The sequence below is a fragment of the Lagopus leucura genome, unplaced genomic scaffold (assembly GCF_019238085.1).
Source record: "Lagopus leucura isolate 7727_CA_CO unplaced genomic scaffold, USGS_WTPT01 Super-Scaffold_100034, whole genome shotgun sequence".
Classification (NCBI taxonomy): domain Eukaryota; kingdom Metazoa; phylum Chordata; class Aves; order Galliformes; family Phasianidae; genus Lagopus; species Lagopus leucura.
This window is the reverse complement of record NW_024962283.1, coordinates 5,743,737-5,770,082: the sequence shown is the minus strand read 5'-3', so window position 1 is coordinate 5,770,082 and position 26,346 is coordinate 5,743,737. Positions and strand designations below refer to the sequence as shown.

Here is a 26,346-nt window from a genome sequence, read left to right as displayed (position 1 = left end):
TTAGGACAAAAAAGCCTCAGTGGAGACCCTTGGAGCCTGGCACACTGCAGGACCCAACGCAGGCTGGCTCCTTTTCCCCTGGCAGGGCAGCACAGTTCTGCAGTCTCTCCAGGTGAATCATATCTGCCATAGAGATTCAGTGTCATTCTCATTCTCTCTTTGTTAGGCTTTCTCTTTCCTTCCCCTCACCCCTGCTCCCTGCCTCTGATAACTTATTTTCATGCTGTGCTTCACCTTTACATGTCTTATCTATCCTTCATGTTTCCATAGCAACTCAGCCTCTCCCTGCATCCGAAAGCACAGAGCCACCAAGTGAGTAGATGGGAAGTGCTCCCCTTTGGTCCAGAGTGCTCTTTGTTATGCTGTAGCCTTCTGTCAAGGGAATTAAGGCATGAGGCTTTGTTGGTTTGCTGTCTGTTAACCAAGAACCAGGCATTAATCTGTTATGTGAGCATGTAGCTGTTAAATGCAGCATGGTTCCACTCTGACTCCTCTCCTTACTGTTGTCCTGCCAAGCATGCGGTAAAAAATTGATAAGTGGGATTTAGAAGAAACGAGGGGAAAGAAAGAAAGGTGATCATTTCCAAAAGGAATGTTTTCCATTTGTGATTTTGAGAGGTAAAGCTGCCTTCACAAAAGGGGCATGGAATAGATAATCTGCTTGATATCCTGCCTCGGTCTGTTCACTGCGAATCTAGAGACAGGCGTTCATGTTGTGGCTCTCAGTGCTGGATGCTGAAAGAAGATGCACATGATGAGTATCATACAGCAGAGAGGACTGCAGGGAGGGGGAGCATTGCTCCTATCTGGCCTGCATGAGACTTCACAAGAAGTCAGCATCTCAGCTGGGAGTGGGATTTGGATTCCCTCCATCCTAGCTCTGTGCCTTGTTGGTGAGATTCATTCTGATACTGAATCAGGTTCAGTAACTTCAAGGCTGGATCTGGGCAGTCTGTGAGAATAAAACTTGGATCATGTAGTGAATTTGGAGGCAGAAGAGCCATTGTGAAAAATCAGATTTAGGTTAGCTGTACAGAGTTCAGTGGCAGACCTTCCTGACACAGAGGAGATGTAGAAATGGTGTAATTTTAATCACCACCCCCAGAAGTAGGGATTTCTCCTCTAAGGGTAAAGTTGCATGCCGTAGAGAAATCAAGCAATTACCTGCCGTGTAGTCCTGGAACACAAAAAAAGCAGTTCAGAAAGACACAGGTTTACACGGTGCATGTGTGTGTTCTCAACTAATCATTTCTACAAACTCCAGTTTTCTCTTTTGATTTGCAATAATAAAGTTATGTCTGTGAAGATGGCCTTAAAGTGAACGAGCCATTTGTTGACGTGTCGTGGGTTAGAAATGGCCCATGGCCTCTAAATGGGAAATAATAAAAGCTTGAAGCGTGTGATTGCTTTTGTGTTTGGGGAGGGAGGAGAGTTAGTTTAGAGCTGCTGAAGGAAGCTTTGAAATAGGTAAAAGTGATGTGTATGATTGGCACACTGCATGCTCTTACACATAACAGGACTTGTACTTCTAGCTGCTGGTGACCACAGTGAACACTCTTCTATTTCCATGGCTTCAATAAGGCAAACTTCAACTCCTGACACGTCTGAGGTGACAGCAGTTCTGCACTGCTGAAGAGAGCTTTTAATTCTAATCGGACTTTGGGGCTGGGTGGAGAGGGAGAGGCGAGCAAGTAGCAAGGCTGTAATAACCTGTGGGATGCTTTAGGAGGCAGATGCTCCTTTTTGGCTGTCCATCTGTGGGGCTGGGAGGTAGCATTAACTGTGAGGGAAAATATTGTGTTGCTGTTTTGTAGGACGTGCTTTAGGAGGAGTGGATCCTTTTACCCACTAGCCTCTTTCTTGTGAGGCAAAGGAACACTCATGAAGAAGGCAAGCTAGAAAGCAGATAGCAAATTAGGAAGGGAGGCAGTGCATGGACTTAGCAGTGTCCTCCATTCCACCAACTGTTTTTTTTTCTTGTTTTTCTGTTCTATTCCTGTCATGCAGTCTTTGGGGTTTCTCATCTCAGTGAGCAGTCGCTGCCATCCTCATGCTGTCTTAGTCAGCTTCCAGTGCACCACCTTTCGTTCCTCACTGGCAGAGAAAACCCTCGCACACCTGAGCTCACCAGTGGAAATCACTGCACATAACTCATCAGTATTCCTGAATATGTTGGATGGAGCTTCTGTGCCTGGGGTGGCAATTGTCAGTCTGACCAAATCCTGCTCGCAGCTCTTTGGGCAAAAGCTCTGTCCTTGGGAAGGCAATGCGTTGTAGATTTTCCTTTTTCAGTTGCTGTCGTTAATAAATAGGAAGACCTTTCTTTCTGCAGAGGGGAGAACACGTCAATGTGAAATGCCAAGTTTTGTCTCCACTGAACTGCGTGGGCTGTGATTTTGACCATTTCACCTCTGATGCCTGGACTGCTTCTGAATAACAATGTGTTCCCTTTTTCTTTCCAACAGTCTTGTGGATTCCTTCAGCTGTCCAAGTTCTGGGCCACAGTACTTCTCTTGAATAACTTTTGTTCCTTCCCTGACTTGGTATTAATGAGCAGTGACACAGCTGTGCCTAACGTTCCCAGGGTCGTAACCCAGCGCTTTAATATTCCTATGTTTCCAGGCAATTTGACTGTTTCCCCACTGTTTCTGATATATACTGGCTAATTCAGTTCCTATTTTATTTGGTCTGTAATTCTGTTGTTGATTTTTTTCCCTTGCCCATTGTTTACATCAGTTTTTTAATTTTTTTTTGTATTTTTCATGTGACCTCCTCCACTTTCCTTTCAACCAATCATGTCCGTGCCTATCATGTGCCTTTGTCATGTGGCTTGCATGGTGCTGACGATGTCGTCCTCGCTGGTGAACAGAAGGTAAAACACTTTGTTCTGATTGGTCGCCTAGATTTGGGGGGAGGATGTCCTCTGGTCAGTGACCAGGGTCCTCCAAATTCCATGGCTCCAAAATCGTTCTGCAGCCTTTTGGAGAAGTTGCTCACCGCTGTCTGCATGTGAAGAACTAAACTTTAGTCGTCTGCACTGAGCTTGAAGAAATTTCATAGGACAGAATTACTGAGGTTGGAAAAGACCTCTAAGATCACCCAGTCCAACCACCCACCTACCACCAGTAGTGCCCACTGACCGCAGCCCTCAGTGCCACATCTCAGTGGCTCTGGAGCACCTCCAGGGACGGTGACCCCACCACCCCTCTGAGCAGCCTGTCCACTGCCCCACCGCTGCTGCACAACTTTTTCCTCACACCCAACCCAAACCTCCCCTTCCACAACTTGAGGCCGTCTGAGAGAGGAAAAAAAAAAGGCAGAACCCACACGGCTCAGTCATTTGCTTCTTTCCCTGTCAGAATTACAGTCAGCATCCAAGTAATGCTCAAAAACTGTCTGCCGTTATTACCAATGGCTAAAACCCTTCTGCATCTTATGGGAGCAGAGTGCCAACGACATGCTATTGGGGTAACTGTGAGTTAAAGTGTTCAGATGATGCAAATCACCTTATTTCTTGTTGAGCAATACTTTAACTCTGTTAAAGTATGTCTGTGTCTGTGTACATACATTCATGCTGTCCGTGTTCAGTAGCTCATCCAGAGGATTAGACGTTCCTTATCTCTGAGATGTGCTTATTGCTAAGCATGTCACGTTATAATGTGAAGAAATAAATCTGTCAAGCACAAAACCACAGCTAGTGCAGGAGATACACTTTTTTATAAGCTGTGTGTACACATATAGGCACACCCAGAGTAGTGACAGGAGCTACACTTAGCAGTAAATACATGAGGTACTATTGCACTGTTCTTGCCAGAGCAGCTCACCCCTCCCACGCCATGACTTGGAGCCAGGCAAAGGAATTAATCCAGGTCTGAACTCCTCTAACTGGGGATTTCCGTGACTTCAAGAAGCAAATGATTGACCCTTGCAGCTTATGGAGATGAAATTAGTCTCTAAGACATGGTAGCAAAAATATTTTCTGTAACACTGTGTTTTTGAAAACTTCACTTAATACCACTCTGTGCACAATCTGAAGAGAGGAGGGGAAGCCCTGCTGCTGCCCCAATTAATAAATCACTTTGCAATCCAGGGAGCAAATGGATTTGGGTTTTTTTCCCCTCAATCGATGAGTTTTGAAGTGCCTGATTGTCGTGGACCACCACCAGGCCAGGGTTTGAGCAGGGATTTGCCAGGAAAACAAAACTAACACCAGTAACCTTCCTGCCTGACTGCATGCACCGAAGCAGCCCCTCTTCCAGGTTTTCTTCCCTCTCTAGGCAAAATCCTGGAGGGCTGAAGACATGGTTGTCTCGTTTTTGCATGTTACGTTTTTTGTTCCTTATTTCTTACTGTTGATACTCATTTCTCTTGTGTACATTCTGCAGACTTCTACCTGCTCTTTCTTCCCCGGCTGTATTTATTGTGGAGATTTCGATAGCTGTGATGTGTTTGTTAGCTTCAACTTGTGACACTGTAGATCACAATCTAATCCCATTTACACAGCAGTCAGAAATGCACAAATCAGCTTTTTGTTTGCGTATTGCAGAAATAACTGCAGACAGTTTGCAGCTGTGTTCTCTGAGCACAGCAAGGATGCAGAATTGTCCTTTGCTGCCAGCTGGACAAGGATTTAAGCTCCTAGTCTCCAGTGCTGCAGTTGTCTGGTAACCAAATTGACCTGCTTTTCAGTAGCTGGGCAGAAAGACCACGTTTGGTGAGAGAAGAGAGGTGGTGAGAGGCTCAGTGTAAATGGGAGAACCCCCCGCAGGCATGTAGCACACCTTTATAAGCACTTTTGTTTTCAGCCCCTTCTCCTGTAGCGAGGATGCATGTCCTGTGAGCATGAGTTCCTCTCTAACCTTCAGCTGACAGCCTTTTCTCTTCAGCTACTGACACTGACTCGCTGTAGAGATGCTGACTCTGCTGGACTAAACTCCTCCCACTAAACTTCTTCCTCCTTTGTTTGAAACTACACACTAACCCGTTTTTAATTTTTCAGCCCTGTATCTGGATTATATCTTCTTGATTGAGGTCAATTAAATCCTGTGTATGTAAGGAGAATGTTCGTTACCAGGTTTTGCACCGCTGCAGCTGTTTGTTTCAGCAGTCAGGAATGCTCCATGTTCTCCTTTTAGAAGGGATTTTCTTGAAGCAGAGGCACACTTAAGCCATGGGGAAAAGAAGGAATCAGGAGCTAGAAACCATGCAGCTCACAGCAAAGAAATTTCAGCAGTGAAAGCAATTAATGCTTGGAATGGCTGCATGTAAAGTGCAGCAGGACCTCAAAGTTTCAAAATCTTTGTATCAGGAATGAGCATTTTTATAAAGGATGTTCGTTCCCAGTTTAGTCTTGGTACTCAATCACTGGAAAAAAATTCTAGTCCTGTTAGATAAGAGGTCGGATTATTTAAGTACAGTATTCCCTTATCACTTCAACATCTGTTTACCTATTAATAATTTTCTCTCTGAGATAAAAATGGGAAAGAGCACGAAGGAGATGTTGATCTTACACTGTCTTGTTATCAGCAAAGTCGTTTATCAAGTCTGTCAAAGTAAGGCAGAAGCCAAGCACTGCTGCTCATGAATGTTTCAGCACATGCAGCTCGGTGACTGGCAGAATAATGGCCTGTGCTGCTGGGATTTGGTTCCTTGCATGAGGAAAACGTTGAGCAGGACATTTGTTCCTGCTTCCATTTAGCTGTTGGGCATTATTCCAATAACAACTTCTTCAACTCAGAATTCAAAATCAGTAACCTTGGCAGTGATCTCTTCTTTTAGGACTGGGGGAAGGAAGATGATCTTGGGGTATTTCTGTAATCTGGTATTTTCAGCATGCCTGAGTGAGGTGCCTCTGTTCATCCAGACCTCACCTGTTCACATTTGATTTCCAGTCTGTGATGCGTTCTGTGCTTTCACCATTCATAATTCCAGGAGAAGCATGGTTTGGGAAGAGATTCTCAGATATGCAGCCTCAGTAAGCTCACAGAAAGACAGATCCCCAGCTTTGTACAGTAGGTGGCAGATGTGGTCATTGCTTACTGATGAAAAAGGAGCATTCCATCCTTATGGCTTTAAGAAAAGTAACTGCTTTGTGAAACACCAGTGAGTGTCTCTTACATCCAAGAACTGTGCGTCCATGGGTTGTAAATGCCTTCTTGGAACAGCTGGTGCTGGAGCATGTGTCAGCCTGTAAGGAGATGGAATTAATCTTAAACTACTGCTTCACTCTCAGTTTTGCATTTTTCTTATAGATGTTTCACCAAAAAAAAACAAACAAACCCAACTCTACTTGATTTCTTTCTTTAGAGGATTTCTTCAAGTTACTTCTGAGGATCAGCTTTGAAAGATATTGGAAGATTAACCTTTTTCTGGCCAGTTCAGTGCTGCACATGCTTTCCATCAGCAGCTGAATGCATATCCAGGCAGAATAGATTTAGAACTGGGGATGTTTGTTGGGCTGAAAGAAGCCATAGCCGGTGTTACTGGCCAGTGTTGATCTCAGTGCAAGTACTGCCTTACTGTGTCCTTTCCCTTTTAGTACAACAGCAGAACTGGGTTTGAGAAGCCTTGTCCCAAGCAATGGGCTGAGCTTTAACGTCACAGTGTGATTTTGGTGGCCTGGTTGTGGTCAGGCTCTGAAGCTGCAGGTGTCACAGTTTCAGAGTTCGGGTGTTGTTCTCTTGGGGATCTGTCTAGAATCGATCCATCCCTTAATTGTGTGTTGCACTGCACTCCAGGGGCCTGTCAGCATGTGCTTAAGAGAGACATTGTACAGATCACAAGTGGCTCTGCAAGTAAAGACAGAGGTGCTCTGCCAGAGCCATAAGTCGCCTTGAGTTAGGATGGTAAAGCGTGTGCTTGTCATTCACAGGCCTGTACAGAGGTTTGTGTTCTCTGTATTTGATTTTCCTGTGGCCAGCTGTAAAACACACTCAGATAAACAAATAGAAATGCTTTCAAAGTGCCTGAAGTCTGATTGGCAAAATAGAGGTGCGGGAGGTTTGTTGGGTTGGGACTTTTTTTTTTGCTTTTTAACATTCAGCCACCTTAATTGATATATAAAATACTGTAAGCATTATGAGCCTGTAATGAGAACAACCAACAGAGTGCAATTAATCTTAGGAGTTGGTTGGAAGTGCCAACTGCAGGTGATTTGAAAGCTTTAATTTACAAACAATTGCAGTGTTGGTTTTGCTCAAATTACGTGTAAAGACGTGAAGCAGATCAGCCTTCAGAGAATAACAGCTGAAATGCTCAGAAGTTCCTGAAGAGCTTTTAAGCCCAGAGCTCATGGCTGAAGCAGTGGGACTGCAAAACAACCTGGCAAGCTTCGGCAAGATTTTTGATTGCCTTTGAGTTCTTGGGATATTTCAGCGCTGGAGAAATAATATCTCCAAGTCCAAACTCAAGTTGGATCAATGTGGGGAACCCGTGCCTTCATCTTGCATGGAATGGAGCAAAGCAGGCATCAAGGAGCTGATGAAGTTAAGCAGGATCTGAGCTCCTGGAGTCTGTGCCATTTCTTAAAAGAGAGACCAGCACTTCTTTCTCATCTCAGTTCTTTTGCTAATTTGATGCATATGTTGTAGTGGTTGTTTGTTGGGTTTCCTTTTCCACAGAAGCAAATAAATAGGTGGACGTATCTGTTTCACAGTGAGTTCCCAGGCTAAGAAGAAGAAGAAAATATGTCTGTTGAATAGTCAGCTGCATTATTTGTGAAAAGGCGATGTTGTGAACATATAATGAAAGTGTGGGTTTGATTTCTGTTAGGAGAGGTGACAGAGAGAAGTTGCAGTGTGAGGGGGGAACCATCCTGCAGGCTGTGTGTGAAGGTTATGGGGGAGCTGGTGAGGAAAGGGCAGTTGGAGGCATGGTTTGAAAAGGACGTGGATGAAAATCAGCGCGCCCTGAAGAGAATAAAACTTCAATTTCCTGCTGATGCCAGGGGTGCAAATTCGGAAAGGATGGCTTTTTCTTTTAAAGGTGGTTGTTACAGAATGATGAAATGGGTCACATTCTTTGCAGCCTGTATTTGTTGCCATCTGGTAAACCAGTGAAAACAAGTGTTGTTGCCCTTGTATCATTTTTTCATACCCATTCAAGTGACCACAGCAGTGAGGTCACTGTGGTCCAGGGGCTATAAAACTTAAACAGCATGCAAAGTGCAAACAAGGTCAATGTGACAAGGATGTCGGTTCTCAGTAATTCTTCTTATATCCATGTTGTAGAGGAGAATCCTGCCTGTTTGCTATATGCTCTAACTCAGCATTTTCCAGATGACTCAGACAGGCATTTTGGAACAGAAACAGTGAAGAACTGGGTTTTGCTCCAGGGTATTCTCATGGAATGATGGTGTCTTTTTCACTTAACTTCAGACTCCATTCAGCATATGCAAAAATGATAAATTACATCAGTGGAAGCAAACTACCAAATGCAAGCAGAATTGGGTCTTGCAGGTGTGTCTGAGTAAGGCCAGTACGATGTAGTGAAGTATTTTTCTGGCTTTGAGTACTTTTTTCCTAACAATTTCTTTTTTACAATTAAGCATAAATCCACCATTGTTTCAGGGGAACCCAGTGCACCCAAACTGGAAGGGCAGATGGGAGAAGACGGAAACTCCATCAAAGTGAATGTTATCAAGCAGGATGACGGTGGCTCCCCAATCAGGCATTACCTGATCAAATACAAAGCTGTAAGTATGACCGATGCCTAAACCTTATCTGCCTGTAGCCTCTTCAGAACTCATGCACCCCTATGCAAGCAGCTATCTTAGCAGATTGAAGCTGAGATCTTGTGGGTGCCCCATCCCTGCAGGCACTCAAGGCCAGGTGGGTTGGGGCCCTGGGCAGCCTGAGCTGGTGGGGGGCAGCCCTGCCCATGGCAGAGGGGATGGAACTGGGTGGTCTTCAAGGTCCCCTCCAACCTGAGCAGTTCTGTGGTCTTGCAGGTAGATCTGTACAGAATATCAAGAGGGTAATGTAATGTCAAAACCAAAACCAAATTCAAGCAGAGATTGAACAGCTTGTTAGCCTACCCCACTCTGCCTTTGTCTCAAGGTACTTTGGAAGTAGGTTTTTCAAATTAGCATAGGCAGAATGAACATCTGCATTTCCTGAAACTGGAGCAGGAATCATGAAGCTGCTGGTTGCATGCCCTGTTGAAAGTCTTTCTTAAACACTGCCAGGTGGAACAGTCCTGATAAGCTAGGCCAGATGCAAGGTCAGAGGTGGGTCTGTCTTGCAGAAGATCCAACTTCACACTCTAAGGGCTATAAGAATGTTCTTTATGTAGAACCCTCCCTGCGTTTCCCTTTGTTAGTTAGCTGTTACCCTGCTCTCAGAGCTGACCACTAACGTTGTGCTGTTTGTTTTGCATCCCCACCTGCCACATCGTTGTCCTGCAGAAACATTCCTCAGAATGGAAGCCAGAGATCAGACTGCCTTCTGGCAGTGACCATGTAATGCTCAAGTCTTTGGATTGGAATGCAGAGTATGAGGTTTATGTGATAGCTGAAAACCAGCAAGGGAAGTCCAAACCTGCTCACTATGCTTTCCGGACATCTGCTCAGCCTACTGTCATCCCAGGTATGGCAATCATAAGCTTTACCATTGTTTTCTGCTTCCAATTAATGCAACAGTGCTGCATCCTTTAATGTGCCTGAGTAACCCTGACAACTTGCTTGCTTAAAAGCCATTATCATAATTGGTTACCCATCTAAAGCTTGATTTTTGCCACGTACATACCTGCAGTGTAGCACACATTAAGGTATGTACAGCATTAGCAGTACACTGGTAGGAATGCAACATGGCAGAGCTGTCTGACTGCGCACAGGGAATGGTGGCTTTAGCATCAGGGTAACAGCATTGCCAGATGTGAAAAGCAGTGGACAGAAAAGGCTTTCTGAAAGCAGAAAGTAAGATTCACAGCTTAAACTAAAGCAAAGGGGACCACTTATGTCTCTGGTGCAATGCTTTTCACAATTCAGATTTCCCCTCCAAACCCGCTTTGTGCTTGCTTACTGCCCATTTGTCCATCCAGTTCAGCCTTTGGAGGAAAAAGACACAAGGAGTTTGCTAGCAGTCATAAAGGGAGAAAGGGAAAATCTTTCTCCAAAGAGCTTTCGTTAAATAAAACAGAGATTAAAAACAAACGTAACTTTAAAGTAGCATTGTTTTCATGTCATGGCAGGGAGTTAGAGAATGGTAACCAAAGTGCATCAGAATGCTGCTGGAAACTTGTTTCAGACAGACTTCTCTCCTCAAAAAGTGAGGTAAAAGCATAAATGCGATGGGAAACAAGCAGGCCCTATGAGGTGGCAGCAATCCTACAGTTTGCTGGCAGGCATTAGAAAGACAGACAGTGTTTATTGCTATGCAGGTGTCGTCTTGAACCATTTAATAACAAACCCCCAACCTGAGGGTTGGAATTGCTGTACCAGCTGTAAATTCAAGCTCAGACTGGCTGGAGGCAGATGGGCACACTGCAGGTCAGGTCCTCACTGCACAGCCCGACTGAAGCAGCTCTGTGCCCAGTGTCAGTCCGTGCTGCAGGGAGTGATTAGGTTGTATTCTGTCCTCTGAGTTCTTAGGTCAGTCCTGTGTTTTTGTTCAGAGTTATCTGTTTTCATCAGTCCTCTCTTCACATTGAGAATTTAATCCTTAATTTGCCATACCCCTGTCCTGTCTGAAGCAAACAACTGAGAGCTGGTGCAGTTTGTGTGCTGAACCTCCACTCAGTCAAGCCAGGTAGCATTGTTGAGCGTCCAAATGAGTGACCATGGCTGGGGCTTGAAGATGTGTACAGCAGCAAGCATGAGGATGAGGAGGGGGAGAGAATGGGGCAAAAGAAAGACTGGGAAGTGTGTTTGAACAGGGCTGCAGTTTGCGTTGGAACGACACTCTGTAATTCATTAAGCAACTTACCATCTTTCTCATTTTCAGCAGCACTACTACTACTTACTACTCTCATATATTTGAAGGACAACTGTGACTAATGAGGCAGGGGAAGGTGGGGATAATTTGGCAAAGAGTGCCTTAACTACAGGCTAGAACAGTAGAGCACAGAGTGTAAGCAGCAGACAGAGCGTTCCTTTACTGTTGTGCATCTCCTCAGGAAAAAGTTCCAAGGACTGATTTGCAGTTTTTTTCTTCCACACTGCAGAGCTCCTCTCTGTGCTGGTACTCTCTCAGCCTTTGTTGCACACTTGTGGAGTACCAAGGGGTACCTGGGGCAGCTGGGATGGCTTGCCTAGGGTGTTAGCAATCTCTGGGAACTCTGTTTCCTTTGGAATACACAGTTCATGCTGTAGTCCATGGCAGAGGGAAGAGCAATAATCTCAGTTTCCACTGAGCCCTTTAAATGCAACAGAAATGTGGGAAAAGACTCCTTAAAAGAACAGAATTTTTTTAAATGTTCGCTTTGTTTTCATGGGTGCAGTTTCCTCTCAGGAGTTACTCCTTACTTTATCTGATGTAAAGCATGGGAGAGGTCAGGATCTCAGCTTGCTCCTTCCAGTGTTGCGCTTGGAAATGTTGGAAGCACTTTGAAAAATGGTTGTTTTCACTCTGCAAGCTTGCGCAGGATTGACAGAGCAAATGAATGCAGATGTTTCTTGGGAAGAACGTGTCTTGGTTCAGGAACAAGTAGGGCATGGTGCAAGGAAGTGGCTGCTGCTGCTTGTGCTGCATTGGTGACTTGTTTCTCTAGTTTGCTTCATTTTGTTCAGACCTTTGGCTTTTATTAGGCCTTTCGAGATTCTTCCAGATGCTTTGGTGCCCTGAGCTTTCTCCAAACTAACAGTGTTCAACAGAGTACTTCCAGAGGGCAGCCTAGATTTCTCTGACACGCAGTCACAGGGCTCTGTTGACATGAAGGCTGCTACACCAGATTGCAGTGGCGAAGAGGCTCCGTCCATTACTTTGCTTTGTCACCTCTGTAGAGTTTTCACAGTGTCCTGGAAGGGTGAGAGAATTAACAAAAATGAATCGCATCAGATCAGTTCACAGGCAGCTGGAAGGCTGAAAGGAAGGACCAGCTGTGCTCCCAGGCCTCCCATCTGCAGAGGTTTTACTCACCCAGATCTGTCATGTGAGCCCCGGTACAGGACGGGGCAGGCAGGCGGATCGTTTGCTGCTGTTTTCTTTCTCTTTGGAAAAGGCAGTGTTGTCCTTTCAAATATCAGACAGGCTTCTTCTTGTGCTGATCGCTGAGCCCTCTGTTCCATCATTTTGAATCCCATTTGCTTGCTAACCTCGTAACCCCTGCCTTGAACTCTGCTCTGCGGCTTTGGACTTTGCTGAGCTTCTGGACCTGGCCCTTTTGTCGCTGTGAATGTGCTATGCTTCTTTCTAACCTTTAGCCATTTTAGTTTACTTAATTAAATAAACCTTTGATTCTTATGTTTTCTATATTTATGACCTAATTTTTTTTTATCTATTTTTTCTCTGTCTCTCTTTTTTCTTTCTTTCTTCCTCGCCCTTTCTTCCCTCCCCTTTTTCCCTTATTCCTTTCCTATGTCTGTCGTCATACATGTCACCTTGGATCTCACGGGAAACATCCACGCTTGCCACATGCACCAAATTTGCTTTTTAAACAACCATATTTTCCCCTCCTGGGAACCATTGTCTGGCACCTGCAGCGACCTTGGGAAGTCCATCAACGTCGTCCTCCTTTGTTTCATTGCTTCTTTCTGCAGTGACTCTGCTTTTGCTCTGTTAGAAACTTAAAATAAAGCAATATTTGCTTGAAGAGGCCTGGGTCCTGCCGAGGTGTTGAAAGCTGATAACTTTGGTTCAGAGGATCCCATCAGTTCAGGAGGGGGGGAAGAAAAAAATTGTGTCATTTGAAAGAGTTCATATTTTGTAACAAGGAAGAAAGGTTTAAACCGAGTGTTTTATCTTTAACAACTTTTGTTACTTGTAATGAATTTGCCCTTTTTAATGAATGTAAAGGAAGAGTTTTTTGCTTGCTCGCTTGTTTCATCGTAGGAGAGTACAGTATTGAGAGCCTTTTAAAAAAGTCCCCCATGCACACATGCACATAAAAGCCCCAACCGGATCTTTGTTGATTTGCTGATACATCTGGTGCTGATCACCACTGTGTTGAGCACAGAGCTTCTGGAGCCCTGCCCGCAAATGTCAGCCAGGAGAGTAAAAGCAGGGAAGCAAAATTGCCAGAGAGAATCCTACTGAGCGCCCGTATTCCTCCGTGTGCTTTGCAAGTGGGCTCAAATGTACGGCCCTCAGGTTGTGCTGGTGTGGTGACGTGAATACAGACATCTGTGGGAATTGCACTGAAGGTGTTTCTTTCTCTTTCCTTTCACTGCTTGATCCCTTGGGACTTCATTGGCCCCTGTGTGCAGTCAGCCATCCCATGGCCCATAGTGGATCTGAGGCATCGTCCTGCCCAAGAACATTCAGATTTGCAATGGATGCTTGTCTAACGTTGCTTGGTTCTCTACTACTGTCCTGTCAACTTCATAGAGAGATCTCTTGCCATTTAACAGAGAAAATTAGCTTGAATCAAATGACCTGACGATCTAAATGGTTATTACTACTGATCTTTAATCATATTCGTGGTTAACTGTGCATGTGACACTGTCAGACAGGATTAATCCTTGGTGTAAATATAATGCAGCTTTGTTACTGAGCTCTGTGTATTGCGTTTCGTTGAACAAATTGCAGGTGATTTTCTTTTTTTTATTTTCTTTTTTTTTTTTCCTCCTCGAAAAGAAAACAAAATCCTGTGCACCTCATGAATTGTCTTTTGTGATGGGGAATCCATTTGGTTCTGTTGCTCTTCTAAAAATGGGTGTCCATCTCCTCTCTTTCTCTGTAAGTGGGCCTGGGGTGGAAAAGAATGGAATTGTTGGTGCAGTTACTGAGCTCTCTGTACAGAATGTCTCAAAAACTATCTGTTGTGCAGAATGAGCTTCATCTTTCTACCCAGATGCTAACAAGGACAAAGAACAAGCCCTGCCATCATCAGTCTTGTTTATCTGTGCGTTTGATGCTCTGCACATAAGACTCTGCTGTGTTTATTCAGACCTTGTTCATGATCATTTGTGAACTTCTTTTCTGTCTAAATTATAAATGAAAACTTTGTACGAGCGCTGCACTCCAACCATGCGGATATTTTTTAACCAAACAGAACAGACAGAGCCACGCTCTCACCTCCAGTGTTCTGGAACATAGCAAATTGGTTTGGCTTCCTGCATTTACACTTTAGTATAATGGAAGTAGTCGTAACCCTAAAAAGCTGTGTGAACTTCCCATAGCTTGGGAAGTTATTAAACTCATCCATAGATCTACTATCAGTTTGTATTCCCCTTACCTGTAGGCACAGGTTGAGGCATAGGTGAGGTTGAGCACCCAGCTCTGGAGTATTGAAACCAACTTGCTGAAGCTGTTACTGGTCATAACTGGTGGATGAAGAGAGAGCAGCCCTTCTGGGAGCCATTCTTCCTCCATGGTACTGGGGATGCATTACCTTCCCACGGGCTGCTGCCTGCAGAGACTAAGCAAAGCCCGGGTCACTTACATGGTGAAAGCTGTATTAAATGATCTGGTCAACATGGAATATATACAAAAAGAAGTCCTGTCCCTGTGTTTGAAAAAATAAGGAGCATAAGTGATATTTTCACTGCCTGTTTACTTGGGTTTGTAACATGTTAGATTTCAGATACACGCATTAGATCCTTGATCTCTGACAGTCAGCGCTGGACAAGATCCCAGGCCTTATTCCTGATGTCAATAACATTTCAAAAAGCTTGCAGAAAAGCTAGCACTCTTTTTTTTGTACTCAGAGGTGAGACAGATTCAGAGCTGGAACCTGAAGGGGCTCAAATACTCAGATTTTCAGCACACAGACAGCTTCACAAGTACATGTTCTGTGGGATGTCACAGCTCCAGGAAGGCTGGGATCTGGGTCCTCTAGAAGAGATGATTCCATGTGCGATGAACTGCAGAGCTGTGCAGGATCTCCCCTGGCCCCCAGGATGCCAGCAGCTCTATTCTTAGTTTGTCAGTTAGTTTCTACATTCTTGGGGAGATATCTGATGATATCCTTTGGCTGCATGTCAAATGGGAGAGACCTTGTTTGATCGGAGGGAATGGCCTCAGGTTGTGCCAAGGGAGGTTCAGGCTGGATGTTAGGAACAACTCTTCCAGAAGTCATTGGTCATTGGCACAGCTGCCCAGGGTCACCATCCCTGGAGAGCCATGGAGATGTGACAATGATGGGCGACGCTGATCATAGGTGGGCAGTCAGACTGGATGACCTTAGGGGTCTTTTCCACTCTTAATGATTCTTTGATGATTTTCTCATAAAAAAAAAATCAGTTGCAGTTGTTCACACCTAATTTCTTTTAGATAAAAACAAATTTTTGAAGCTTTCCTGACTGTTGCAGCTAGCAGAGTGCAGTGAGCAGCCAGGTGGCACGGGGGGGTGCACTTCAGTAGTGCAAAGAAGGACATGCTGTGGCAGGGGTCAGACTGCAGATCAGACTGTTTTATTCCTGAAGGCAGGATCTTCATATGACTTCCTCTGTGCTTGCAGTTCTTCCTTTTGTATGCTCATTACCCTCGTGTTCATCCTTGCAAAGGGAGGCAGTCGTAGGGAAATACAGAACTTGGTGCTGGGAGCCAACTGCTGGAGGAGCCAACGTGTTGGTGACAGTCTGAAGAGTTCAGCTGTGTTTCTGGAAAGTATCTCTTGCCTTCTGGATGTGGAAGGAGTGCTTTCAACAGACCGCTGGGCATTTCTGCTTCATGGTAGTTAAGGTTAAAGCAAACATAAGCTGTTGGACCTAATTCCATGTGGAAACAGACACTGCTGTCACATGGAATAGATGGTTACTTGCGGTCTGCATTTTTCCCCTGTAAGTTGTGCAAGGTGTTTGACAATGCTAATATAAGTTGTGCAGGTGCTTGCCAATGGCTGTCAGAGAGCTAAAACTGCTTCCAAACATCGGCCATAGGTACACACAGACACAGGAGAACCTGCTGCTGTTATCCGAAGTGGAACGGCACGTGTTGTTTGGAACACCACCCATCTGTTCCTTCCATTCCTTGCTTTCTGTTACTAATCCTAAGTAGCAAAAGGTGAATGTTCAGACAGGCTTTTTCTGCAGCAGCACTAAATAACCTCAATATCATCCCTCCTTAGAAAGTAAAGCAGATATGTTCAGTCAGATGGGTGGAGGAAGATACGACGTTTCGCTTTCACGTGGGGATTTCTGTTACAATTTCATACCTTATTTCTGGCCTGAAGTCATCCACCTCCTGTTTCCAGCTTTTGGAATTTATTGTATCTTTGCTCAAATAAAGTGCCTTTATTGTCTGTACTGTTCTGCTGCATGTAGGTATTTATAGGGCTGCATTGATCTAATCCATCCCTGCACATTTATTTGGTTGCGTTACATTGACTGCATTTCCCAAGTCAGTTTTTTTTGTTGTTTCAATTCTTCAGACTGGGTTGTGGTGTTTCCCTGTTTAGCCTTCTTCCTCAGCACTGTTTTGAGCAGCAGCTCTGTGTGCTGCTTTCCCACGGGACCCTCCAGCAGCTGCCAAGGAGCTCATTCCCAGGGAGATGCTGTAGATGAGAGAAGTTTAACACAGCCTTACATTTTCCTCCAGGAGCTGCTGTGATCAGGACTGTGTTAACTATTGCATCATCCATGCAAGAATCCTGAGTACATCAGGAGACAGAAAATATATATCCTCCTCCCTCCCTGCACACACAGGAGGCTGATGAATTCATTTAATTACACAGCTTGATGTGAGGTGCTGGCAGGGGCTGTGGCACAGTCGTTCTGCCAAGCACTCACTGGACTTGTGCTCCAAGTGTCAGAGTTGGGCACCTCAGAGTGACTTTCAGATAAAGTAAAATGCAGGAAAAAGCCCAAAACTCTTTCCTGTTGGAGTCCCAAGTTCCTCAGTATCTTGTCTCAAAATGAAACGTTTACCTCCCTCATGCTAAGGATGTTCTGTCTTCTGTTTTTAAGTAATAAAAGAATGGCAGAGACCAGGAGGCTTCCCAGAGCTCTGGAATTAATGTTTTCACATGCTACAGTCAGCATCAATTAGCCTCAGGGGCCAAGGGCTGCTTTACAGGCAGCTGTTTCCCAGCAAAGAGATTCCAAGTGTTTGGGGGCTGTGACATCCGATGGTAAAAACACTGTAAGTAGAAATTGCATCTTAGTGAAAGAGCAATGCAGGGCTCCTAAGAAATGTGCTCATCTCTCTCAGCTGTCTCAGTAAACTTGAGTGACAAGCTCTACCACATGCACAGACCTTGCTGAGCACGCAGGCTGAGAAGCAGAGCATGGGATGGCTGAGATCTGCTGGTCTGAGCGGCGCAGGACCTCTGATGGATGCTGAACTCTGCATGAGCTCAGCAGAATGCTCTCTCTGCAGAGCAGCAGCTTGGGAAGAGCTATTCTGAATCAAACAAGGGGAACCAAAAGTGGGTTCTGTTTAGGGCATGGCAGCAGGAGGCTGAGAAGCCACAGCTGATAGCTTTGAAGAAGAGTTTCCTTTGCCAGGGAATCAGTTCTTGCTCGAATTACACAGACTTAGTCCTGTCAGCCCAGTACACTCCAGCCCCTGTCAGCCTTCCTGCAAATAACATGGAGAGTTTTAGGTGATAGCAGAGGAATTACTAAGCAGCTCAGCCCAAACAGTCCGTTCTTTCGTACGGGTCAGTGAGGATGTCAGTGTACAACAGGCAGTGTTAGTGCTGCTTGGTTTGCAGAGCACCTGCCCTGACCGTGCCTCACGTCCGGCCTCGAGGGCTCACTCACACTGCCCAGCTGCACTGCCTTGGCTGTCGTAAATTTGGAGGCCGATCTTACTTGTGCAAGTACCTTTGTATTCACATTTTGAAATCAACAAAGATTGTAAGTTTCAGAGAGCAGCACGAATTTGGGTCAAATTCTGTACTGCGGTGCATGTGAACATACATTTCTTGCCTGTGGATTTTATCGCTTACTGCCTGGCTGCTGCCTTAAAATCACTGTAGGTTTCATTAGTACAACTCCTGCTGCCATGTACACCGTGTTTGGGAAGACACCATGGAAGAAGTTAGCAGATCTTCCCAGCCTGTGCTGGTCGGAGGAAGGTTGGAGGATCTTGGCAAGTCTGGTTCCTCCAGCAATTGCATTCGCTTCCTGGAGCGAGTCCCGGCTTTGCTGCATGCCTCACTTGCATCCCCAGATCCTGGGAGACGCTGATCTGTCCCTGCCAGAGGCCACTCTTCATCTCTTTCATGCTGCTGAAAGTTGATGGCAAAGCTCGTGAGTCTCCCTGTTCTCAAAAGGGCTTGCTTGGGAGCAGCTTTGTGAGACCCCTGTAAGAGCAAAGCTTGTCAGCTTCTCCAAGTGGGCTCATTTGAGCCCTACAAGGGCTAATCAACATTCAGGCCCCTCTGGTGTTTCCCAGCATTCAGTGTCCCACCAGGGAACGTTGTGCTGCAGAGCTTCACTTCCAGCCGTGATGCTTGTCCTTGTTCTAGGCTGGCAGCATCAGAGTCACTGTGTGCCCGTTGGGGCGGTGGTGAAAGAGAACAGGAACCATTCAGAGTTCCAGCTGGGTATACATTACAGTGGAAGAGTTTTCCATGATCTGCTTTCCCTGTCCTTAGGCTAGTAGAGACTGGAAAGGCCCTGTCAGGTCCCAGCAAACCTGCATGGGTTGTCCTGCACATCTATAGGACAAAGTACTGATTATTACACATGGCTGCTGGAGAAAAAGTGCATGTTTTGTGAGTTTCCCATGCTTGCAACCTATAGCCAAGTCTGAGCCATAGGTATCCCCGGCTCACCTTCTAACTACAATGCTTTCTTTTCTTCTCTTTTGGTCTCTAAAGCCAGCACTAGCCCTACGTCAGGCCTGGGGACTGCTGCCATCGTAGGCATTCTCATTGTTATCTTTGTGCTGCTCCTGGTGGCTGTGGATGTCACCTGCTACTTCCTGAACAAATGTGGCCTGCTGATGTGCATTGCTGTCAACTTATGTGGCAAGTCTGGACCAGGAGCCAAGGGCAAAGACATGGAGGAGGGCAAAGCTGCCTTCTCGTGAGTACCATCATCACTTCTTTTACTCATTCTGTTGGGGGTGACAAAAAGGAATCTGCTGTCCAGGGCAGCTTATTTCTCACAGTCACCATCAGTATTTGAAGCGTGTCTTTGCAGGACAGTCTTTGCAGTTACTGTGTACTGTAACCAATCTCTATGTAATCTCCATGATTCTAATTAATTCCCTTGTTACAGGAAAGATGAGTCCAAGGAGCCTATTGTGGAGGTGCGGACTGAAGAGGAGCGGACCCCCAACCACGATGGGGGAAAACACACAGAGCCCAACGAGACCACACCACTGACAGAACCAGAGTATGTTGCTATTCATCAGTCCTAGTGCAGAGTCAGTACAGAACCCTCATTTGCTTTAATTGCTGATCACTCATGCACATGCCACAGGGCAGGAAGAGAGGAAGAAAGCAAAAATCTTCACATTCAGTTTCTGACATAGCCGTGAGAAAATGCTTCCTCTCTTCCCTGCCTGACTCCCACCTGCTTTGATGGAGTTTGCAGTGGAGCCCACTGGTAAAATGGCTCTGCTGGAAGTCGCTTTGAGGTGAGAAGAGGAAGGAGGCTGTACCACAAGCACACTGAAATGCAGAAGCAAAGCACAGCAGAGTAGCTAAGATCTGTATGCTTGTGATTTTCTTGCCTTGTCTTACTGGGGTTTTACCTTGGTTACCTTCCTTTACAAAGATTTTCTCTTAGTTCATAAGGCTGAGGTGGTGTTCTCAGGCACGCTGGCTTCTATTGGAGTAAATCAGTTGTTGTTTCCAACCTCTCATCCATGTACTTAAGCAATCAGTGCTATATTGTGGCAGCAAAAGCATAATTACACTGTCAGGCATTGTCCTAAAGCAGCCCCTATTCCTGCTAGAACAAAAGGCAGAGGTTAATCTAGTCAGAAGGGTGGAAACTGTCGCTTCTAAGCTGCATGAATGTACATGTATTATGTGTGTGTATGTGAGGACAGGAATTAAATTACGCGTGGTTTGATGGAGGCCTTAGACTTGTTGGCAAAAGCATAGGGCCAAGACAGGAGACTGAATTCAGGAGTCCTGCACCGGGATGTTGTTGCATGGTTACAGATGACACAAGGCTGCAACCTCTGGGAATTGGTAGAAAGCTTCCTTGTAAAGCTAAACATAAGAGGATGAGAAGGAAGTTAGCCTGAAAGAGAAGACTCTGCAAGTCAACAGGGTTACATTTGACCAATACTTGAAGCATAATCTGTCTGAGCAAGCCACTCCTGAAGGTTGTGTCCTCTCTGCTCTTCCTTCTCTTCCTAATTGTCCTTCAGTCACCCTGCCAGCCCTTGCTGCCCTTTGTGTATTTCATCTCTGAAAGCTTTCTCCTTCTCTGCCGCCACGCTGTGTTTGTGTTCTAACACCACCATGCTGCTGCTGCTGTTTCACCCACTTGCCTTCTCATGCTTATGCTTTGCTTCCCTTTCCCCATGCTGTCGTTTATGGGCTTCATTGTCTCTATTTCTCTTCTACTCCTGCCCTCTTCACAGGCACACCGCCGATACCGCAGCTACTGTTGAGGACATGCTGCCTTCTGTAACTACGGGCACCACTAACTCTGACACTATCACTGAAACTTTTGCCACTGCTCAGAACAGCCCCACCAGTGAGACCACCACCCTGACCTCCAGTATTGCCCCACCAGCCACGGCCATTCCTGACTCAAACGCCATGTCGCCTGGCCAGGCTACTCCAGCCAAAGCGGGAGCTGCCCCAGTCTCTCCACCACCACCCTCTTCTACGCCCAAAGTGGCTCCCCTTGTTGATCTCAGCGATACCCCAAGCTCTGCTCCAGCTACTAACAATTTGTCTTCAAGTGTCCTGTCCAACCAAGGTGCGGTGCTGAGCCCCAGCACTGTTGCTAACGTGGCCGAGACCTCCAAAGCAGCAGCTGGTAACAAGTCAGCTGCCCCAACCCCTGCAAACCTCACTAGCCCTCCAGCTCCATCAGAGCCCAAGCAGGAGGTCTCAAGCACCAAGAGCCCCGAGAAAGAAGCTGCGCAGCCCAGTACAGTGAAGAGCCCAACAGAGACAGCCAAGAACCCGAGCAACCCGAAGAGTGAGGCTGCTTCAGGCGGCACCACAAACCCCTCCCAGAATGAGGACTTTAAAATGGACGAAGGGACCTTCAAGACACCAGACATTGATCTTGCAAAGGATGTTTTTGCAGCTCTTGGCACTACTACTCCTGCCAGTGTGGCTAGTGGGCAAGCTCATGAGCTTGCTTCTTCCACTGCAGACAGCTCTGTACCTGCTGCACCTGCAAAGACCGAGTATGGCTGCCTTTAATCTTCTGTTGGTTGTGTGCTGTGTCTCTCGTGCACTGGTGCTTGTGCTGTGTTCTTGTTGGGTGTTCTCTGAACTAATCTCATTCTTTCCGTAGCAAACTAACTCACCAGTGAACTAACTAAGCAGGGCTTGGCTTTAAAGGTTCAGGAGGAAAGCAGGAATAGGCTGTGCAAGGGCAACAAAGACAAACGTAGGAATTTCTCATAAACGTGTGATTCTTTAATTTTTTTTGCAGCTTTACCTATTGTAGATCATTCTTTCCTAAAAGAGATTAGAAACAGTTTGGTTTGGTGCAAAGGAAGTGCTGTCCTCAGAGGCAGTGAGTTCCTCCAGTTCAGGCTCCCAAGCACAGGCTCCCAAATTCAGTTTCCCAGCAGATCAGCGGGCCCTCTCAGAACTTCTGACTGCATAAGACAGGGCAGAAACTAGAGCCACGTGGAAGTGTAAAAGTGTGAGACCTCTGGATTTGCCCAGAGAGGTTTGGATGCATCATCCCTGGAGGCATTCAAGGCCAGGTTGGATGGGACCCTGGACAGCCCGATCTGACATGGCAGGGGTTTGGAAGCGGATGATCTTTAAGGTCCCCTCCAACCTAAGGCACTATATGGATTTGTACCTAAAGTAAAGGTCAGTGCAAAAGGGTAAGGCGTTGTGCTCCTGCCTGTGCATTGGTGAGCACTCAGTACGTTTGGGTCAGGATAACTTGCAGTGTCTTTGTTGTCCTGGTACATCTGGGATGAGTCTCCATCCACTGTACTTCATCTCCTTTATACCAGCTGAGAGAGCACCAACATGCTCCTAGGCAGCACAACACTAGAAGCCCTTTGGGAGCCTTTCCTCAGGTGAGATGAATCCACAGCTTGTGTTTGGCAGAGACACCATAACTGAAGTGAAAACAGCATGAAGTTCTCACCTGCTAACTGGGAGAAGCATCCCCAGCTGTTACACAGATGTTGGACAAGAACATCTTCTTGCTCTGTCTGTTTGGACAGTGGTTGGTGGCAGAGCCATTAGAGCAGAAGCCTGGAAAATGCTGATTGAAACAGATAAGCTTCTCTTTAGGAAACAAGTACTGCAGTTCCCAATTCCTTCTGGCTTCCTATATGGACACTGTTGACAGTGGCAGCTTCAACTAGGAGCACCTCTTACTGCATGAGCAAGGCCTGTGCTTTATTGCTAGAAAGATTCAAAAAGGCATCTCAGATCTGTTGTGAAAGCAGCTCCCAAAAGCAGGAGGCAGAGACCATGGCAGGACTTTGCCTTTTGCTAAGGAAAGCATGTTGGTGACACAGAGCTCATTCATGATGAACATGAATCCTTGCAGCTAAAAGCTGCTGCCCCGTCGTGCTGGGTGCTATAGAGACAAAGAGAGCAGAGGGTTGTGAGCTGGTGCTGAGCTGAACAAGGTAGGAGATGATTTGCCTGTCGTGAGGAAGCATTTCAGCTGAGTGAGTGCAGCTTGGTCTGCACCACGCAAAGGAATTCCTGGTGTGGTGGAACACAGGGCTGTGTTCTTTCTGCCAGTGCAGCCACCTTCTGCCTGTGCTGCCCATCTGCTTCCCCTTCTTGAAACCAGTTGGCAACTGTAGGCTCGGGTCATCTCACCCACTGGTCAGAGTGCAGTGGGGTTCCAGCTGTCTCAGGCTGACTTTGCAGTGGGATGTAACAGGAAGGCTATGAGGAGTGCCTGGTGTAGCACTTCCCATAGCTGTGAAGAGTGTTGGACCAACAGGCTTCTCTGGTTCTGCAGCAAGTGCTAAGGACAGGTGAAGAATCAGCATTAGGTGATGACCTTCCATATGCTTGTGAAAATGCATTTGACTTACTGTGTTTTTATTCCTGCTGCATACTGTGAAATTATGGAGATGACTTCCTATAGGAAAAGGGATCTACTGCCGAATTGCAGTGTGTTCTAACAGGACGTTAGGTGGCATAAATGAGTGATGGTAAAAATCAAATTCATTTGCAATTGTGTGAGTTATGCTGTTTTCCTGTGGCATTCCACACTACTGCACACCCTCTGTGCTTCTGCTGCAGCCCTCCTGCTATAGTAGCCCAATGCAGGAGGAAATTCCAGAAGGATTTCAGTAGAGCTAAGTGAGCTGGGGGGGGAGGTGAGTCTGGTTGTCCTTATCTTTGCATTTGTCATTTTGCTCTGTCCAGGAGACACATTTGAGTGTTTCCAGCAACGTCTTCTTTCCTGATCGCTCATCTACCACAGTTGGTCTGTATTTCTCTGTTTCTAAACTGTGCCATTTTGGTGATTCTTCTTCAGGAAAACCCCAGTAGAAGACAAACCTGAAGTGCAAGCAACGGAAACTAAGACACCTCCAGCAGAAGTGAAGACGGTCCCCAACGAAGCCACACAAACAAATGAAAATGAGAGCAAAGCATGATCAGCAACAGATGAAAAAACATGGCAGAACGACTTCACCCAAGCATTTACAACACGAAACACAACACACATCTCATTCCTCTAGTGTCTGTTGCCTTTTTTTTAAAAAAAAAAACAAACAAAACAGAAAATGCATAAATGGGGAGGGGGGGGTTCTCTCTTTTTTTCTTTTTTTCTTTTTTTTCTTAAGATTTTTAGGAAGGTTCTATTTGTCGTGCACTTGCTTTTAAAAAGTAATACATTTTGAAACAGGGTTTAACCCATCACCAAATCGGGGGCTCAGCTGTCCCCTGGTATGTTCAGAATTGCAAAATACCACTTACAGCATCGCTGAGGAGCTCAGAGTCAACCAGTCTTAGATGAAAGGAAAAAAGAGAAAAGAAAAAAGAAGACCCTGTTCTTTCCTTGGTTAGAATAGTAGATATAACCACTGTACTGCTTGCCTACTTGGTACAGGTGGTACTTAGTGAACAAAGTCCACAATTTATTTTTATACTTTTCAGTCGAGTTTGAAATATGTAAAGCCTCATAAATAAGTTATAATTTCTGTTCACCTTGTGTTCAGTATGCAAAGTGTCGTGAGCATTTTGTGGCTGAATTCTGTTCTCCACTTTAGACATTGATTTGGGGGGTTATTCTTTTTGTTAGGAAGAATGCCAAAATTGCAGCTTTGGGGGATGTATTTCAATTTGCAGTATTCAGACTCTACATTTCTTTAAATTTCATGTTAATTTTTGCCAACTTTTGTTCTCTCCAGTGTTTACAATTGACAATTTTTTTTTAACTTTTGTTGTGTTTAAATGTATTTGTAAAATAGCTGCCTTTTTTTTTTTTTAAAGTAAATCCAGACTCTAGCTACTAGGTTAGCAGCATGCTTGCTTTGCAAAGGGAGACATTTTAAAATATCGATGTTTACAGTAGTTTCCCCTTTATCTTTTTTAATTATTATTATTATTATTATTATTATTATTATTTCTTACTGGAGTAAGAAAAAAAGAGTAATGCTGGTCTTCGGTTTGTTTTTGGGGGGTGGGGCGTGGGGAATATCCCAACCACTTGTCACCAATCGAGGTCTGTATCCAGCAATCCACATAAACACGCTTAACTTCGAACAAGAGAGTTGCTGGCGAGAGTTTCCTTATATACTTAAATTTATTACGAGTGTAAGTCCCTTGCTGGACCTGGGCCTGACTGCATAAGAAAAATATCATCTCTGCTTTTTTAGGACATTCTTCTCTTTCCTTCATGGAACCCTCCCAGAGCTTTGAGAAGCAGAAGAGGGATTGTACAGTTAGGGCTGGGCTGGTCTTGTCTCTGCTGTTTGACTGCATCCATTTCTCCTTAGAATGTTGATGACTGCCATTTCCTTTGACCCCAGAAACTGATTTAAAAGCATTGACTTTCCGCACTTAAATAAAGTTTCCTTTTGAGGAGTGGAAACACTAAAAACAGAATGTTCTGCTCTCATGCGGGTGACGTTCATGAGCACAGCAGCATGCAGGTGTCCCTGCTCATTGCAGGGGAGTTGGACTGGGTGACCTTTAAGGGTCCCTTCCAACCCAAACGATTCTGTGACTCTCCATAAGACCCCTTCTGCAAGGACAGCGCCAGCACACCGTGTCTGTTCAGTCATCCACGTATGCTCTGCATCATCCAAACCATGTAGCCATGGCTGAGCACTTGGGCATCAGTGCCAACACTCCCGTTGACGTCCCTGCTCTTTGCACCATGCCTTTAGCAGTCAGAGAAAGGGGCTGACGTCACACGTGCATTGTTGTGGTCATCACTGGGAGTCGTGGAGTAACACTGGGACTTTGGAATGGGAGAAGGTTGAGCAGAAGGAAGGCGGAGGAAGGCCAGCCCGTTGTATAGAGGTGCTCCTTCTCTGGGGGTTTTGCTTTGTTTGTTTTTCCTTTGTTTTCCTTTTTTTTTTTTTCTACTTTAGATCTGCAAGCTTGTGCACTGTGGGTGCGTGACTTTTAGTGTGAAACGTGTTTTTTGTCATAGTATTGAAATAATTGAAAAAAAAAAAAAAGCTTCAACATAGTTTGGATGTGGAAGGTGTAGCGAATAGTTCAGATTTCAAATATATATATTCAGGAGAGAAAAAAAAAAGAGAACAACTCTTAGAAGGAACACAAGCCTTTAAATGACAAACCCAAGCTGACGATGTTGCATCGTGCCATGGGGACGAGCAGAAGGGTGATGGGGTTGGGGAGACCACGCTTGGCTCGGGTGAACTGAGCTACTCTCATTGGTGTGTCCTTCTGAGTGTGCAGTTTTTTACAGTGGCATCACATGATTTCAAACAGTGAAAAACAGTGGTTTTGTCATTTGCTAAGTGTGGGGTTTTTGCATTTTTTCCTCAGCTCCTGGGGATGGAAGTGGAGGATGGCTGGATGTGCAGGCGCAGACACTCAGGCAGTACCGTCCCAGGCAGGACAGCAGGGCAGGACAGGTCCTCACTTGAAAGCCTTGTGTCAGATTCGACCCATGCTTGCCCCGTGACAGCAGTGTTGGTGTAAGTAAGGCGAAGTTTGGTCCGTGGTCCCCAGACCTTACGT

The 26,346-nt window shown here is 45.5% G+C and overlaps 1 protein-coding gene across 13 annotated transcripts in view; it reads left to right on the top strand.

Moving 5' to 3' along the window:
• NCAM1 (neural cell adhesion molecule 1) overlaps positions 1-25,717 on the top strand; it is a 78,908-nt gene extending 53,191 nt beyond the window's left edge. For 3 of the 13 annotated variants that reach the window (XM_042882320.1, XM_042882318.1, XM_042882319.1), the window contains 7 exons: positions 271-312; positions 2,870-2,872; positions 8,568-8,692; positions 9,404-9,584; positions 18,865-19,072; positions 19,268-19,384; positions 23,663-25,717. In XM_042882320.1, the coding sequence (XP_042738254.1) occupies positions 271-312; positions 2,870-2,872; positions 8,568-8,692; positions 9,404-9,584; positions 18,865-19,072; positions 19,268-19,384; positions 23,663-23,783 (797 nt within the window). In that variant the 3' untranslated portion in view covers positions 23,784-25,717. Of the gene's footprint in view, positions 1-270; positions 313-2,869; positions 2,873-8,567; positions 8,693-9,403; positions 9,585-12,637; positions 13,648-18,864; positions 19,073-19,267; positions 19,385-23,662 lie in introns of those variants that run through there. The other 10 variants (XM_042882321.1, XM_042882326.1, XM_042882323.1 and 7 more) reach the window with 5 other exon arrangements.
• Positions 25,718-26,346: the final 629 nt, after the last annotated feature.